General features: G+C 45.2%; 1 protein-coding gene across 2 annotated transcripts in view; it reads left to right on the top strand.

Moving 5' to 3' along the window:
* Window positions 1–12,829, top strand: part of LOC111956111 (nuclear factor of activated T-cells, cytoplasmic 1-like) — an 86,998-nt gene that overhangs the window by 9,050 nt on the left and 65,119 nt on the right. Inside the window, exons 3-7 of one of the 2 annotated variants that reach the window (XM_070436348.1) lie at window positions 48–223; window positions 406–565; window positions 6,239–6,441; window positions 8,442–8,614; window positions 9,385–9,525. In XM_070436348.1, the coding sequence (XP_070292449.1) occupies window positions 48–223; window positions 406–565; window positions 6,239–6,441; window positions 8,442–8,614; window positions 9,385–9,525 (853 nt within the window). The remainder of the gene's footprint in view (window positions 1–47; window positions 224–405; window positions 566–6,238; window positions 6,442–8,441; window positions 8,615–9,384; window positions 9,526–12,829) is intronic. The other variant, XM_070436349.1, reaches the window with a different exon arrangement.

The following is a 12,829-nucleotide window of genomic DNA, read 5'->3' as shown; positions in this document are numbered from 1 at the left end:
ACCTGGGGGAGGGCATCCCTCTGAAGGCCCGGAAGACCAGCCTGGAGCCTGGGGCAGTCTGCCTGAAGGTAGAGCCTGGAGGAGAGGAGCTCAGCGCTGGGGAGCTCTGTCAGGATGAGTACCCCTTCTCCCGCCTGCCCTTTAAGAAGGAGAACTACTGTGGGGGATTCCTGGATGTGCCACAGCACCCATACTCATGGTCTAAGCCAAAGCAATATGTCAGGTAAGCTGAAGCAAGACTTTGACTGACTGAAAGAATATTCCTTATAAGGTTGACAGCTCCTGACAACGGAAAGTTTTTGAGGTCAAAGTAAGGTCAACTCCGAAATATACAAGCAAAGCATTGACAATCTGCAGTTGTGTCTTGTTACACTGCAAACTTGACATATACTCTCTCCACCTTAGCCCATCTCTACCAGCCCTTGACTGGCAGCTGCCATCCAGCTCGGGGCCGTACAGCCTGCAGATCGAGGTGCAGCCCAAATCTCACCACCGTGCCCACTATGAGACCGAAGGGAGCAGAGGGGCAGTCAAGGCTCTGGCAGGAGGACACCCTGTGGTGCAGGTCTGCTATCCTCCTTATACTAACATACCGTACTCTAATATAGACTTGTCTGGATGTAATACTATTAGCCCCATCACTTCTCGGCTTAACACTTTCTCCGACCTGAGTGAGCTCCAAAAGTATTGGGAAAGTACATACGTTTTTGTGCATTTGCTGTTTGTTTTGGTTGTGTTTCAGATGATTTTGTGCCCAATAGAAATGAATGGTAAATAATGTATTGTGTCCTTTTGGAGTCACTTTTATTGTAAATAAGAATAGAATATGTGTCTAAACACTTCTACATGAATGTGGATGGGATAATTAGGGATAATCCTGAATGAATCGTGAATAATGATGAGTGAGAAAGTTACAGAAGCACAAATATCATACCCCCAAGACATGCGAACCTCTCACCATTACAATAACAGGGGTTAGCATTTTATATCATACCCCCAAGACATGCTAACCTCTCACCATTACAATAACAGGGGTTAGCATTTTTTATATCATACCCCCAAGACATGCTAACCTCTCACCATTACAATAACAGGGGTTAGCATTTTATATCATACCCCCAAGACATTCTAACCTCTCACCATTACAATAACAGGGGTTAGCATTTTATATCATACCCCCAAGACATTCTAACCTCTCACCATTACAATAACAGGGGTTAGCATTTTATATCATACCCCCAAGACATTCTAACCTCTCACCATTACAATAACAGGGGTTAGCATTTTTTGGGGGGGGGGGGGGGGGGGTGATATTTGTGCGTTTGTAACTTTAAAATCCAAAGTGCTGGAGTACAGAGCCAACTTAAATTGTCACTGTCCCAATACTTTTGGAGCTCACTGTATTTCTCCGATCACTTTCTTTCCAATCTATTTATATCACCAGCGCTTAAATAGATTAGTGGTTATGTGTTTTATCATTACACGTCTGTGATGTTATTTGAAAGACGTAATAGTTCTGAATGAAATGCCATAGGTATGCTATTAGACAGACCAGTCCGCTCAGTCAGTTCCTGTCCAGACGAGGGTGACTCAAACTTTTCCATTACGTCTGAAGTGCAGACAGACAGTCGCAAAGCGACGTAGTGTGGCCAGTAAAAGCTCAGTCATGAGCTTAAACCACAGTGGTCAACTCTGGTGGTCAACTCAGAAGAAGTATTGAGTAATTGTAATTCTTGGACTACAAGGCCGGTCTTCCCAATCATTGTACCACATCACTGATTTGACTTCAACCTCTGAATAAACCACAGTGTCTACGTCGAGAAGAGAAAGTGAGCCCTCCAAGGTTTCAACAGGCAACGTTTACATGTGTTGAATAGTACCTGGACGGTTGAACTTCTCACATATCCTCGTGTGGTAACACCACAAAGTTTGCGACCAACCTGGGATTCTAACCAGGAAGGCTACAGTGGGGCTGAATGGGAACCTGAGAACGTAGCTAGCTAAGCGTGTTGTATGGTCCTGTGTGTCTAAACGTCACAATTCACATCCGTACTGGGTAGCATGTTTTTCTCTGTGATTAGGTGCTAATGATTTAATGACATGGGCTCTGGGTTACTCTCATCATGAAATAGTGTGCTCTTTCAAAACCTCCACCTCCCTCCCCTTCTCTTCCTTCCCTCCCTCCACCAGCTTCCGACCAAACACACAGGCTTCCCTTTGTTTAGGAAAGTTCCCGTCTGTAATGCTGACATCATCAACAGTGGCGTCCTGTGGAGGCGTCCAGGCCGGGCTCAAACCACACACGTTTCTGGCAGCCTGAGAGAGATGTTAGAGGGAGCCTAAGACCACTCAATCTCTCCCTAGCTTCCTGATTACATGGTACACTGTGGGCTGTGGAGCTGTGGACACTGGCTGACTGGCCCTTCTCTCTTGCTCTTCCTCTGAGTCAAACCTTGCCCAAATTGTACAGAGTTTGTTCTCGAAGTCACTCTGGTTCCCTCCATGTCGAGCACAGCTAAGCCTGGTGTTTTCTGTTCTCTTCCAATGCCACAGCTGCTGCCGCTGCAGACCACACGCGCCATTATACAGATGGCAGACTGAGTTATGCTCTCCTAAAGGACTGCATGTTCTAGGTTTTAGGCTTAGCTTTCATAGCTGGGTCCGAGGGAATACCCCATACTCAAGTCTGTGGGGTCTTTTAATGGCAAACATCATTAAGTGATGTCAAATAAAGTGAGTGAAAATATCTAAAACTGGCCAGAGATAATACTGTGAACCACTGATAGATTCATTTTTCATTAGCTAAGTGTTGATTTTCTTAATCTTAACTATGAACGTCATGTAACCATGTTATTTTAAATGATAATGCTTTTTTTATGTGTTCAAGAAAACGAAATTTGAGGTCATGTGAACCATATTTTCAAAAGCACGATAGGACTGTGAAGTCAGCTGGAGGGGTGGAGAGAAAGAGAGAAAGAGAGAGAGAGGGTGCCCCTGTTGCCCTCTTCCCTCTCTCCCTTTTTAATCTCTTTCTGGTGCCATGAGCGGCCAGTCTTGACATTCCTCTAGTATATGATAATACGATCTAGGGAGGGGAGTAGGGCGGCACTGCCTGTGCCGAAAACAAGCGTCCTCCAGTGGTGATTGTTACAGGGAGCTCCATAGTTAGGGATGTGGTAGTCGCGGGAAGCAAGGGACCACTGCTTCCCTGGAGCCCGTGCTCGTGACAGACATCCCCAGGTCCCCGCTGTGATGGAAAAGCACCCAAATGCTTACACAGTAGTCATTCATGTTGGTACAAACAACATCAATCTTCACAAAGCAATTCAAAGATGACTTTATAGGGCTTACAGATAGGCTAAAGGAGACAGAGCAGTGTTTTTTCTTTCCCGGGCCTCTACCAACAATAGGTCACGGAATGGAAGACTTTAGTCGTCTCCTCTGGCTACGGTACTGGCTTACATTCTACAGTTACCAATGGATTTGGAGTACATTGACAATTTTGACTACTTTTGGGAGAGGCTCCAGTTTAACAAGAGGGATGTCTAGCATCCAAATAGGAACTGGGGGGAAAGTTATCTTGTCCAACATCGAGGAGGCTCTTATAAAACATTGAGTTAATGACAGCGCAACCCCTGCTCAGGTAATTCTTTCTATTCCCCACTATTTCACAGCGTTGTCATCGTACTGCTACCATATTCCCAGGGGTATTGTCAGTAATAATCTTGTGTTAGCTCTGTTACTGTTCGCCCAATGGGAAGCCCACTGTGGTAAGCTCATCCAGTGCTAATACTTCAAATACCATAAATATGGATTTCAAATCACGAAGAGGGCTTGGGCTGTTACATATCAAGTTTGATGTCAAAGATGGACCTTCTTGATATTTCTTGGTGCGTGAACACGAGCCCAGATATTGTGGTTCTGACAGAGACTTGGATAATTGACTCGATCCGAAAATAAGAACATTGACATTGCTGATTACAACACCTTCAGGTGTGACAGACTGAAAAAAGGGGGAGGGGTGACTATACAGTTGAAGTCGGAAGTTTACATACACCTTAGCCAAATACATTTAACTCCGTTTTTCACAGTTCCTGACATTTAATCCTAGTAAAAATTCCCTGTCTTAGGTCAGTTAGGATCACCACTTTATTTTAAGAATGTGAAATGTCAGAATAATAGTAGAGAGAATGATTTATTTCAGCTTTTATTTCTTTCATCATGTTCCCAGTGGGTCAGAAGTTTACATACACTCAATTAGTATTTGGTAGCATTGCCTTTAAATTGTTTAACTTGGGTCAAACATTTTGGGTAGCCTTCCACAAGCTTCCCACAATAAGTTGGGTGAATTTTTGGCCCAATCCTCCTGACAGAGCTGGTGTAACTGAGTCAGGTTTGTAGGCCTCCTTGCTTGCACACGCTTTTTCAGTTCTGCCCACAAATTTTCTATAGGATTGAGGTCTGGGCTTTGTGATGGCCACTCCAATACATTGACTTTGTTGTCCTTAAGCCATTTTGCCACAACTTTGGAAGTATGCTTGGGGTCATTGTCCATTTGGAAGACCCATTTGCGACCAAGCTTTAACTTCCTGACTGATGTCTTGAGATGTTGCTTCAATTTATCCACATAATTTTCCATCCTCATGACGCCATCTATTTTGTGAAGTGCACCAGTCCAGCCTGCAGCAAAGCACCCCCACAACATGATGCTGCCACCTCCGTGCTTCCCGGTTAGGATGGTGTTCTTTGGCTTGCAAGCCTTTTTGGCTTGCAATCAACTCTTGTGGCATCATGCACTCTAAATATCACTATCCCCCCAACAATTGAGCTTTTGGTTATAGATGTGGCCATAAGCCAAAATACACATTAATCTGTTGTGGGAATTTACCCCCCCCCCCCCCCCTGCACTAGCGGAGCGTTGTTGGTCCTATTTCTGAGTGTTTTAAACGTGTTATGTCATCTAGATTGGCCTACCCCTCTTAAATTGCTTGTAAATAGTGTATGCTTTTATTGTGTTGTATGATTGTGTGCAGAGCGCCCTTGAAAAATACGAATTGACCTCAATAGGATTCCCTGTTTAAATAAATGTAAATAAAATGTCAAAAATGGTATGGCAACTCCTTTTTAAGTTAATGCATAAAGTAGACTATCGTAACTCAATGGCTTTGCTGCCTTTGCTTCTTTTCTTTTTTTACTACGTCAGTCTGACCCCCCCATGCTAAGTTTTCTCTGCTAATGCCTCCACTGTCATAGCGTACAGATAACATGCATAGCTCCACACTCTGTGTCGGTTGTAGTCTCTATTATCAGGTTTCAGAGTGGGTATTTAGGCTCCGTGCCTTTGCTCGGCTTTCTGGGTGGCTGTCAAGCAACACCTCTGGAGGTCTGGGATTCTTTAAGAACCGTTTTGTACCGCAGCCGTTCCGAATCCTGTCCAATTAAATCATGATGTGATTGTCTCGCTGATAAAAAAAGTTAACTCCGTCCACCGCTACAAAAATCTATCCCTGACCTTGGTCAATGAGAGCATGTGTAAGTGACATGTGTTTCGTCCCAAATGGCACCCTATTCCCTCTATAGTGCACTATTTTTGACCAGGGCCCACTGCACTACTTTTGACTAGTCAAAAGAAGTGCACTAAATAGGGAATAGGATGCCATTTGGGAGACTGGTCAAAAGAAGTTCACTAAATAGGGAATAAGATGCCATTTGGGAGACTGGTCAAAAGAAGTGCACTAAATAGGGAATAGGATGCCATTTGGGAGACTGGTCAAAAGAAGTGCACTAAATAGGGAATAGGATGCCATTTGGGAGACAAGCCTAACCTTTAGTTCACTGTAACCCGGGCTTAGTTCTGTCAGCAGGGTAAACGACCCTGTGAAATCGCAGGGACGTTTGTCTCAGATGGGTAACTGGCTCTTGGGCAGCCAGCGGAACGCTGGGGACGGAGCTACTGTAATATCATGTGTGTCGCAGCCTATCAGTACTGACACGGACTGACATTGATGGAGGAAATACGTGTATGGGTTGTTGGCCTTGGATATGTGTTTGAAAGGTATCCCTGTTTTTTTTTTAACAAGTTGTCAAGAGTTGTGTGTGTGTGGGGGCTAGATACCAGACATAAGTTGTTTCTTATCTATTAACATTGTAAAACAAATTCCTATTAACCATTGTTGATAATAAGTGATTCATTTAATACAATTGAATGGAATTGAATCTCTATGTCTTCTCCCTCCAGCTCCAAGGCTACATGGAGAGTGAGCCACTGACCCTGCAGCTGTTCATTGGTACGGCAGACGACCGTCTCCTGCGGCCCCATGCCTTCTACCAGGTCCACCGCATCACCGGCAAGACCGTCTCCACTCCCAGCCACGAGGTCCTACAGTCCAACACCAAGGTGCTGGAGATTCCACTGCTGCCCGAGAACAAAATGCGCGCCATGTGAGTAGTGTGTGAGTGTGCTTGTATTAATTCCCCTCTGTGTCTGTCTTTTTTGTTGTGCCTATCAGTCAGTCAGACGTTTGTGCTCCTCCTCGAGCAACTCACATGATGAGTGAACATCTGTAGAGTTATGTCCGTGACGGCTGATCAGCACCAGCTTGAGTGTGTCTGTCTGTGTGTGTGTGTGGGTTTGTGTGGACTGGATCACCCCTCTGTACAGATGGATGGGTTTCCCATTACACAGTATTATAATCCCTGGAGCTCATATTACAGGGGGAACCTCAATGCTGCTAACTGGGGTCTGTCTAGGCAGTAGCAGTTCTACTGCATTTTAATGGATGTAACACTTAAACGTATAGAACCATTTTCACTTCAGTGTTTGGTTTCAGTAGTCTTTCTGGAGATTTTATTTGATTTATTTAACTAGGGAAGTCATTTAAGAACAAATTATTATTTACAATGACGGCCTACCCCGGCCAAACCCAGACGACGGTGGGCCAATTGTGCGCCGCCCTATGGGACTCCCAATCACGCCAGTTGTGATACAACCTGGAATCGAACCAGGTCTGTAGTGACGCATCTAGCACTGAGATGCAGTGTCTTAGACCGCTGCATCACTCGGGAGCCCGAAATGTGATGTTTGTGTAAGCAAGGGGTTTATACATTTTGAAGTATATTCCCATGTGACTTCCTATATTTTATACAAGTAAAATAATATATCACAAGGATTAATTCATCGTGATCTGGTAAGTTACCAGTAGTAGCATGTCATCAATTATGGTAAAGTTTTAATCAACTTGAACACGTGACAAGTCTTTCAGTATTATTTGGGCACCAATGCAACAACTTAATTTGACTCGATTAGAGATAAATTCAATGCTTTTGTTACCAATGACCGACTACACTCCAAAAGCCAAACACTCTTAACATGGGCTGCATGGGGTTCAATGGAGAAACATTTTTCCTCCTGAGATTGGCATTGAGTTGAACCCTTGGCACAGTTGACTGAGACTTCGTCTGTGTCCGAAATGGCACCTTATTCCCCATAGGCTCTGGTCAAAAGTAGTGCACTATATAGGGAATAGGTGCCATTTGGGATGAAACCCTTCTTTTCATGCGTTTTATAGAGACTAGAGACGCCTCAGTAGCCTCAGCCTGTGCTTTGTTCACTCATCACACCCCAAGCCGTCTGGCTGTGGGCGGAGGGAGAGCCGTCTGGCTGTGGGCGGAGGGAGAGCCGTCTGGCTGTGGGGTCCTTAGCCTCAACACCTGATTGCCTCACCAGCGGAGCAGCCCCACCTGATTGCCTCACCAGCGGAGCAGCCCCCAGTGATTGACAAAAAACTTTCGGGAGTGTTCAGTTAGTGTAAAAGTTGACATTAACTACATTATAAGGAATGTAGCACCGAGGAGTACTGCCATGGAAAAACGAACATTTGTTTGTAAAAGCTAACGCCAAAAAGTCTGAAATGTTAAAAGTGAGTGCAGGGCATAAACAGGAGGGAGGGGGGTGAGAAATGAGACATTTATAAAGTGTCTGATGAATGCTCGGAGACTGTGTAAAAAACATAATTACAGCCAATTGGCTGGCTGGGAGAGCCATAGAGGGACCAACATTGGATCAACATCCCATGGGTGTTCTCTTTTGGGCCATTAAAAAGCTATTTATGAAACTATTAACATTCACAGCAGTTTGGGTTGCTGAAGGGGGTTGGAACAACCTGAAAGCAGTGGTCGCTGAGTAAACCGTCCATTGAGTATACGGATGATAATCCTCCACTGAAATCCCGTTGTCTGATGAATCTATTGATCTACTCTACGGTGAAATCCCTTTGTGGCGCTGGAGAGAAACTCTTAAACCATACCTTAATTAGCCGAGTGTTGATATTTACTGTATGTGGTAAGTGTCACAGGGATAATGATGGGATCTATCTGACGTGACGATAGCTACGAGCCTCTCTGAGGTCTAACTCGGTTTCTTCTCTATCTGTTTCATCCAGAATTGACTGCGCCGGCATCCTGAAACTTCGCAACTCGGACATCGAGCTGAGGAAGGGCGAGACGGACGTCGGGCGTAAGAACACACGTGTGAGGATGGTGTTCCGGGTTCACATCAACCAGCCCACAGGAAGGACATTGTCCCTGCAGGCTGCATCCAACCCCATAGAGTGCTGTGAGTACACCTTCACTATCAGACCTGCTTTAAAATGTACGGATGCCTTTTTTGGGGCTGACATCCATGCTACGAAGAGTCTTTCACGTGAACAATTTTTCCAATTGTGCAATGTCTTATACAGGGGGGAAATGGTTTAACGTGGCAGATAATTTTGACTTTGGTGATAAGCACCATTGACCTTGAAAGAACTCGATATAAATCTGAGCAGATCGGGTAATCTCATGGGTTTATGGCTGAGAATCACACCACAAGTTCTATGAGGTAAATGAAAAATGTGGTTAAACCATGATCTCAGCTCTTAAGAAGAGACCATTGTCGGTCGCTGATACACTGCCACAAAACTGTTATTAACTGAGACTCTTTATTTCTATTGTCGAGAATAATTGTCAGAAAGGTTCTTTGCCAGATAATTTTTTTCCTTTGCCAACATTAGACTTTTATTAAGGAATATAACACACTTCAAGGCGGTTGAAGTTAACCAGGAGGTGATGGCCAAGTATGATCATGATGCCAAGAAATTATTTGTAAAAACAATAATTTGAGAAAACGATACAATAACAAATACGAAATGGATCCATGCCCTCACCCTCAGGTCAGAGGAACCCTATGTCTCGAGAGCTAATGGCTCATGGCATTGCTAGTTGTGATGATTCTTTTAAGAGTTGTCAAGCTTGTGAAAAGGACTTGGTCTGGATGCTCGGGGCTGCATGGGGAATGGGTTTGTGTTGACTCGTTCGTGAGGATAGTGTTTGTCCCCCCTCCTACAGCCCAGAGATCAGCCCAGGAGCTGCCCTTGGTGGATAAGCAGACCTTGGAGACGTGCCCTGCTGCTGGAGGAGAGAGGATGCTCCTCAGCGGACACAACTTCCAGCACGACTCCAAGGTGGTGTTCATGGAGAAATCCCAAGGTAGGAGCTGGAGATGAAGCAGGAGCTAACGCAGTGCAGATGTAGCTGTATGTGGGTTAGTGTGCATGTGTATGTGTGCATGTGTCTACACAAGTGTGTGTGTGTTGTGTGTGTGTGTGTGTGTGTGTGTGTGTGTGTGTGCGCGCGCGCGTGTGTGTGCTTGCACGCTTGTGTGTGTGTCTACTCAAGTGTGTGTGTGTGCGTGCTCCAACTCCCTTCCTCTCTCTCTGGGTTGGAGAAACCTCAGGACTACTCCCTCCCTCCTTCCTCCCTGCTCTTCCCCCGCCGTCAAAATATCCCCCATCCTGCCAGAGTGCCACATGTGGTGCACATTAATGCGCTGTATTTTTAACACAGCAGATTTACATTTGCAGAAGTTTCCATTGCCTGTTCGGCACAGGAATGGATCACAAATGCACTATAGGCTGTGTGTGCTGCTTTGCTGTCCCTCACAGTTCTGTATTTGTTTCCTATCCTCTCTCTAAGCCATCTCAGTTAGGAAGGAGGGAGCGAGGGACTGCTCCGAGATGTTGACGCTTAGGGTTTACTAACAGCAATGTCCTTGATTTGCTTTAGAAAAGTAACTTGAGGTATGGTTTGGGCCAAGGTTGTGCAATGTGAACACATCTAATTGTATCGCTCGGTGAGTCACTCAGAACAGAGGGGAATCCGTTGCCATTGTTCCACCTGTGAGGAGAGGAATTCTAGGTGGGTTGGGTGGGGTCTCAAGCCCCACTGTTATACAATACAGCAGTGTGAGATTTTTTTCAAAACAAGAAGTGATTGTGTGAGAGCTTTGCTATATCTCTTTCTACATCTCTTGATTTCTCCTAATCTCTTCTAGCTAGGAACTAGGGGATTGCTATTGATTTATGTATGTGAGATTCAAAATATTTACCTTGCCTAGAATTCTACATAACTCCCTTTTTGGTTTATAGTTTTTTGTCATTTTGAAGAAGATCAGTGGCTCCCTCAGATCTGTTGAGGTTTAGCAGACTGTCTTTAGGGCCTAGTGCAGCCTCTGGGCTGGCGTTGATGCTCCCTTGTATTTGATGAGGGTTTCCCTGCATCTGGCACTAGAATTAGGATTCCTGGGCAATCCTACCATGGAAACACCCTTAAGCCAGCCTTCCACCCCTTCTCACTCTCCTCTGCCTCCCTCCCTCCATTGAGTCTCCCTTTCAGCCTCAATATCCCAATTCATTAACACTGTGTGCTGTGGAATACCCTGTGAATCTTCAGTTCTGCTGTTGCCCTGTCTCCAGTGGTGTAAAGTACTACTTAAGACGTTTTTGGGGTATCTGTACTTTACTATTTATATTTTTATAATTTTACTTTTACTTAACTACATTCCTAAAGAAAATATTGTACTTTTTACTCCATCAATTTTCCATGACAACCAAAAGATTATAATGGCGCCGGAGGAGATGGCTGCCGTTTTACAGTCTCCTAACCAATTGTGCTATTGTGTGTGTTTTTTCGTGTTATTTGTAACTTATTTTGTACACAATGTTTCTGCCACTGTCTCTTGTGACCGAAAAGAGCTTCTAGATATCAGGACAGTGATTACTCACCTCGTCCTGGACAAAGATTTTTTCTTTAACGAGGATTTACTTCAGACACCCGACAAGGCCCAAATCACTGTGATTTGCATGAGAAATAGATAGAGATATCGGGGACGTAGGTTGGGGTGCCTTGTAAGGATCCAACGGCGAGTGAGTAATCTGCCTCTGCGATCAGTCCTATTAGCCAACGTACAATCCATTGGATAATCTCCGGTCTCCGGCGCCGACAGGGATGGCCGCCTCGCTTCGCGTTCCTAGGAAACTATGCAGTATTTAGTTTTTTTACGTGTTATTTCTTACATTGTTACCCCAGGTAATCTTAGGTTTTATTACATACAGTCAGGACAAGGGATCGGATCCCAGCCGGCGAACCAAAACAACGATGCGGTCGTTGGGGCAGCCGAGGGGCAGGTGAAGCGGTCGTCTGGTCAGGCTCCGGAGACGGGCACATCGCGCACCACTCCCGAGCATACTACTCGCCAATGTCCAGTCTCTTGACAACAAGGTAGGCAAAATCCGAGCAAGGGTAGCATTCCAGAGAGACATAAGAGACTGTAACGTTCTTTGCTTCACGGAAACATGGCTCACTTGAGAAACGCTATCGGAGTCGTTACAGCCAGCTGGTTTCTTCACGCATCGTGCCGACAGAAACAAGCATCTTTCTGGTAAGAAGAGGGGCGGGGGGGTATGCCTTATGATTAACGAGACGTGATGTAATCATAACAACATACAGGAACTCAAGTCCTTCTGTTTACCTGACTTAGAATTCCTCACAATCAAATGTCGACCGCATTATCTACCAAGAGAATTCTCCTCGATTATAATCACAGCCGCATATATCCCCCCCCAAGCAGACACATCGATGGCCCTGAACGAACTTCATTTGACTCTATGTAAACTGGAAACCACATATCCTGAGGCTGCATTCATTGTAGTTGGGGATTTTAACAAGGCTAATCTGAAAACAAGACTCCCTAAATTCTATCAGCATATCAATTGTGCTACCAGGGCTGTCAAAACTCTGGATCATTGTTATTCTAACTTCCGCGACACATATAAGGCCCTCCCCCGCCCTCCTTTCGGAAAAGCTGACCACGACTCCATTTTGTTGCTCCCCGCCTACAGACAGAAACTAAAACAGGAAGCTCCCGCGCTCAGATCTGTTCAACGCTGGTCCGACCAATCTGATACCACGCTTCAAGATTGCTTCGATCACATGGACTGGGATACGTTCCGCAATGCGTCAAACAACAACATTGACGAATACGCTGATTCGGTGAGCGAGTTTATTAGCAAGTGCATAACGTTCCCAAACCAGAAACCGTGGATTGATGGCAGCATCCGCGCGAAACTGAAAGCGCAAACCACTGCTTTTAATCAGGGCAAGGTGACCGGAAACATGACCGAATACAAACAGTGTAGCTATTCCCTCCGCAAGGCAATCAAACAAGCTAAGCGTCAGTATAGAGACAAAGTAGAGTCGCAATTCAACGGCTCAGACACGAGAGGTATGTGGCAGGGTCTACAGTCAATCACGGATTACAAAAAGAAAACCAGCCCCGTCGAGGACCAGGATGTCTTGCTCCCAGGCAGACTAAACCACTTTTTGCCCGCTTTGAGGACAATACAGTGCCACTGACACGGCCCGCTACCAAAACCTTCGGACTCTCCTTCACTGCAGCCGASGTGAGTAAAACATTTAAACGTGTTAACCCTCGCAAGGCTGCAGGCCCAGACGG

The sequence above is a fragment of the Salvelinus sp. IW2-2015 genome, linkage group LG31 (genome assembly GCF_002910315.2).
Source record: "Salvelinus sp. IW2-2015 linkage group LG31, ASM291031v2, whole genome shotgun sequence".
Taxonomy (NCBI): Eukaryota; Metazoa; Chordata; class Actinopteri; order Salmoniformes; family Salmonidae; genus Salvelinus; species Salvelinus sp. IW2-2015.
The sequence above is the reverse complement of the archived record's forward strand: the minus strand, read 5'-3'. Positions and strand labels throughout refer to the sequence as shown.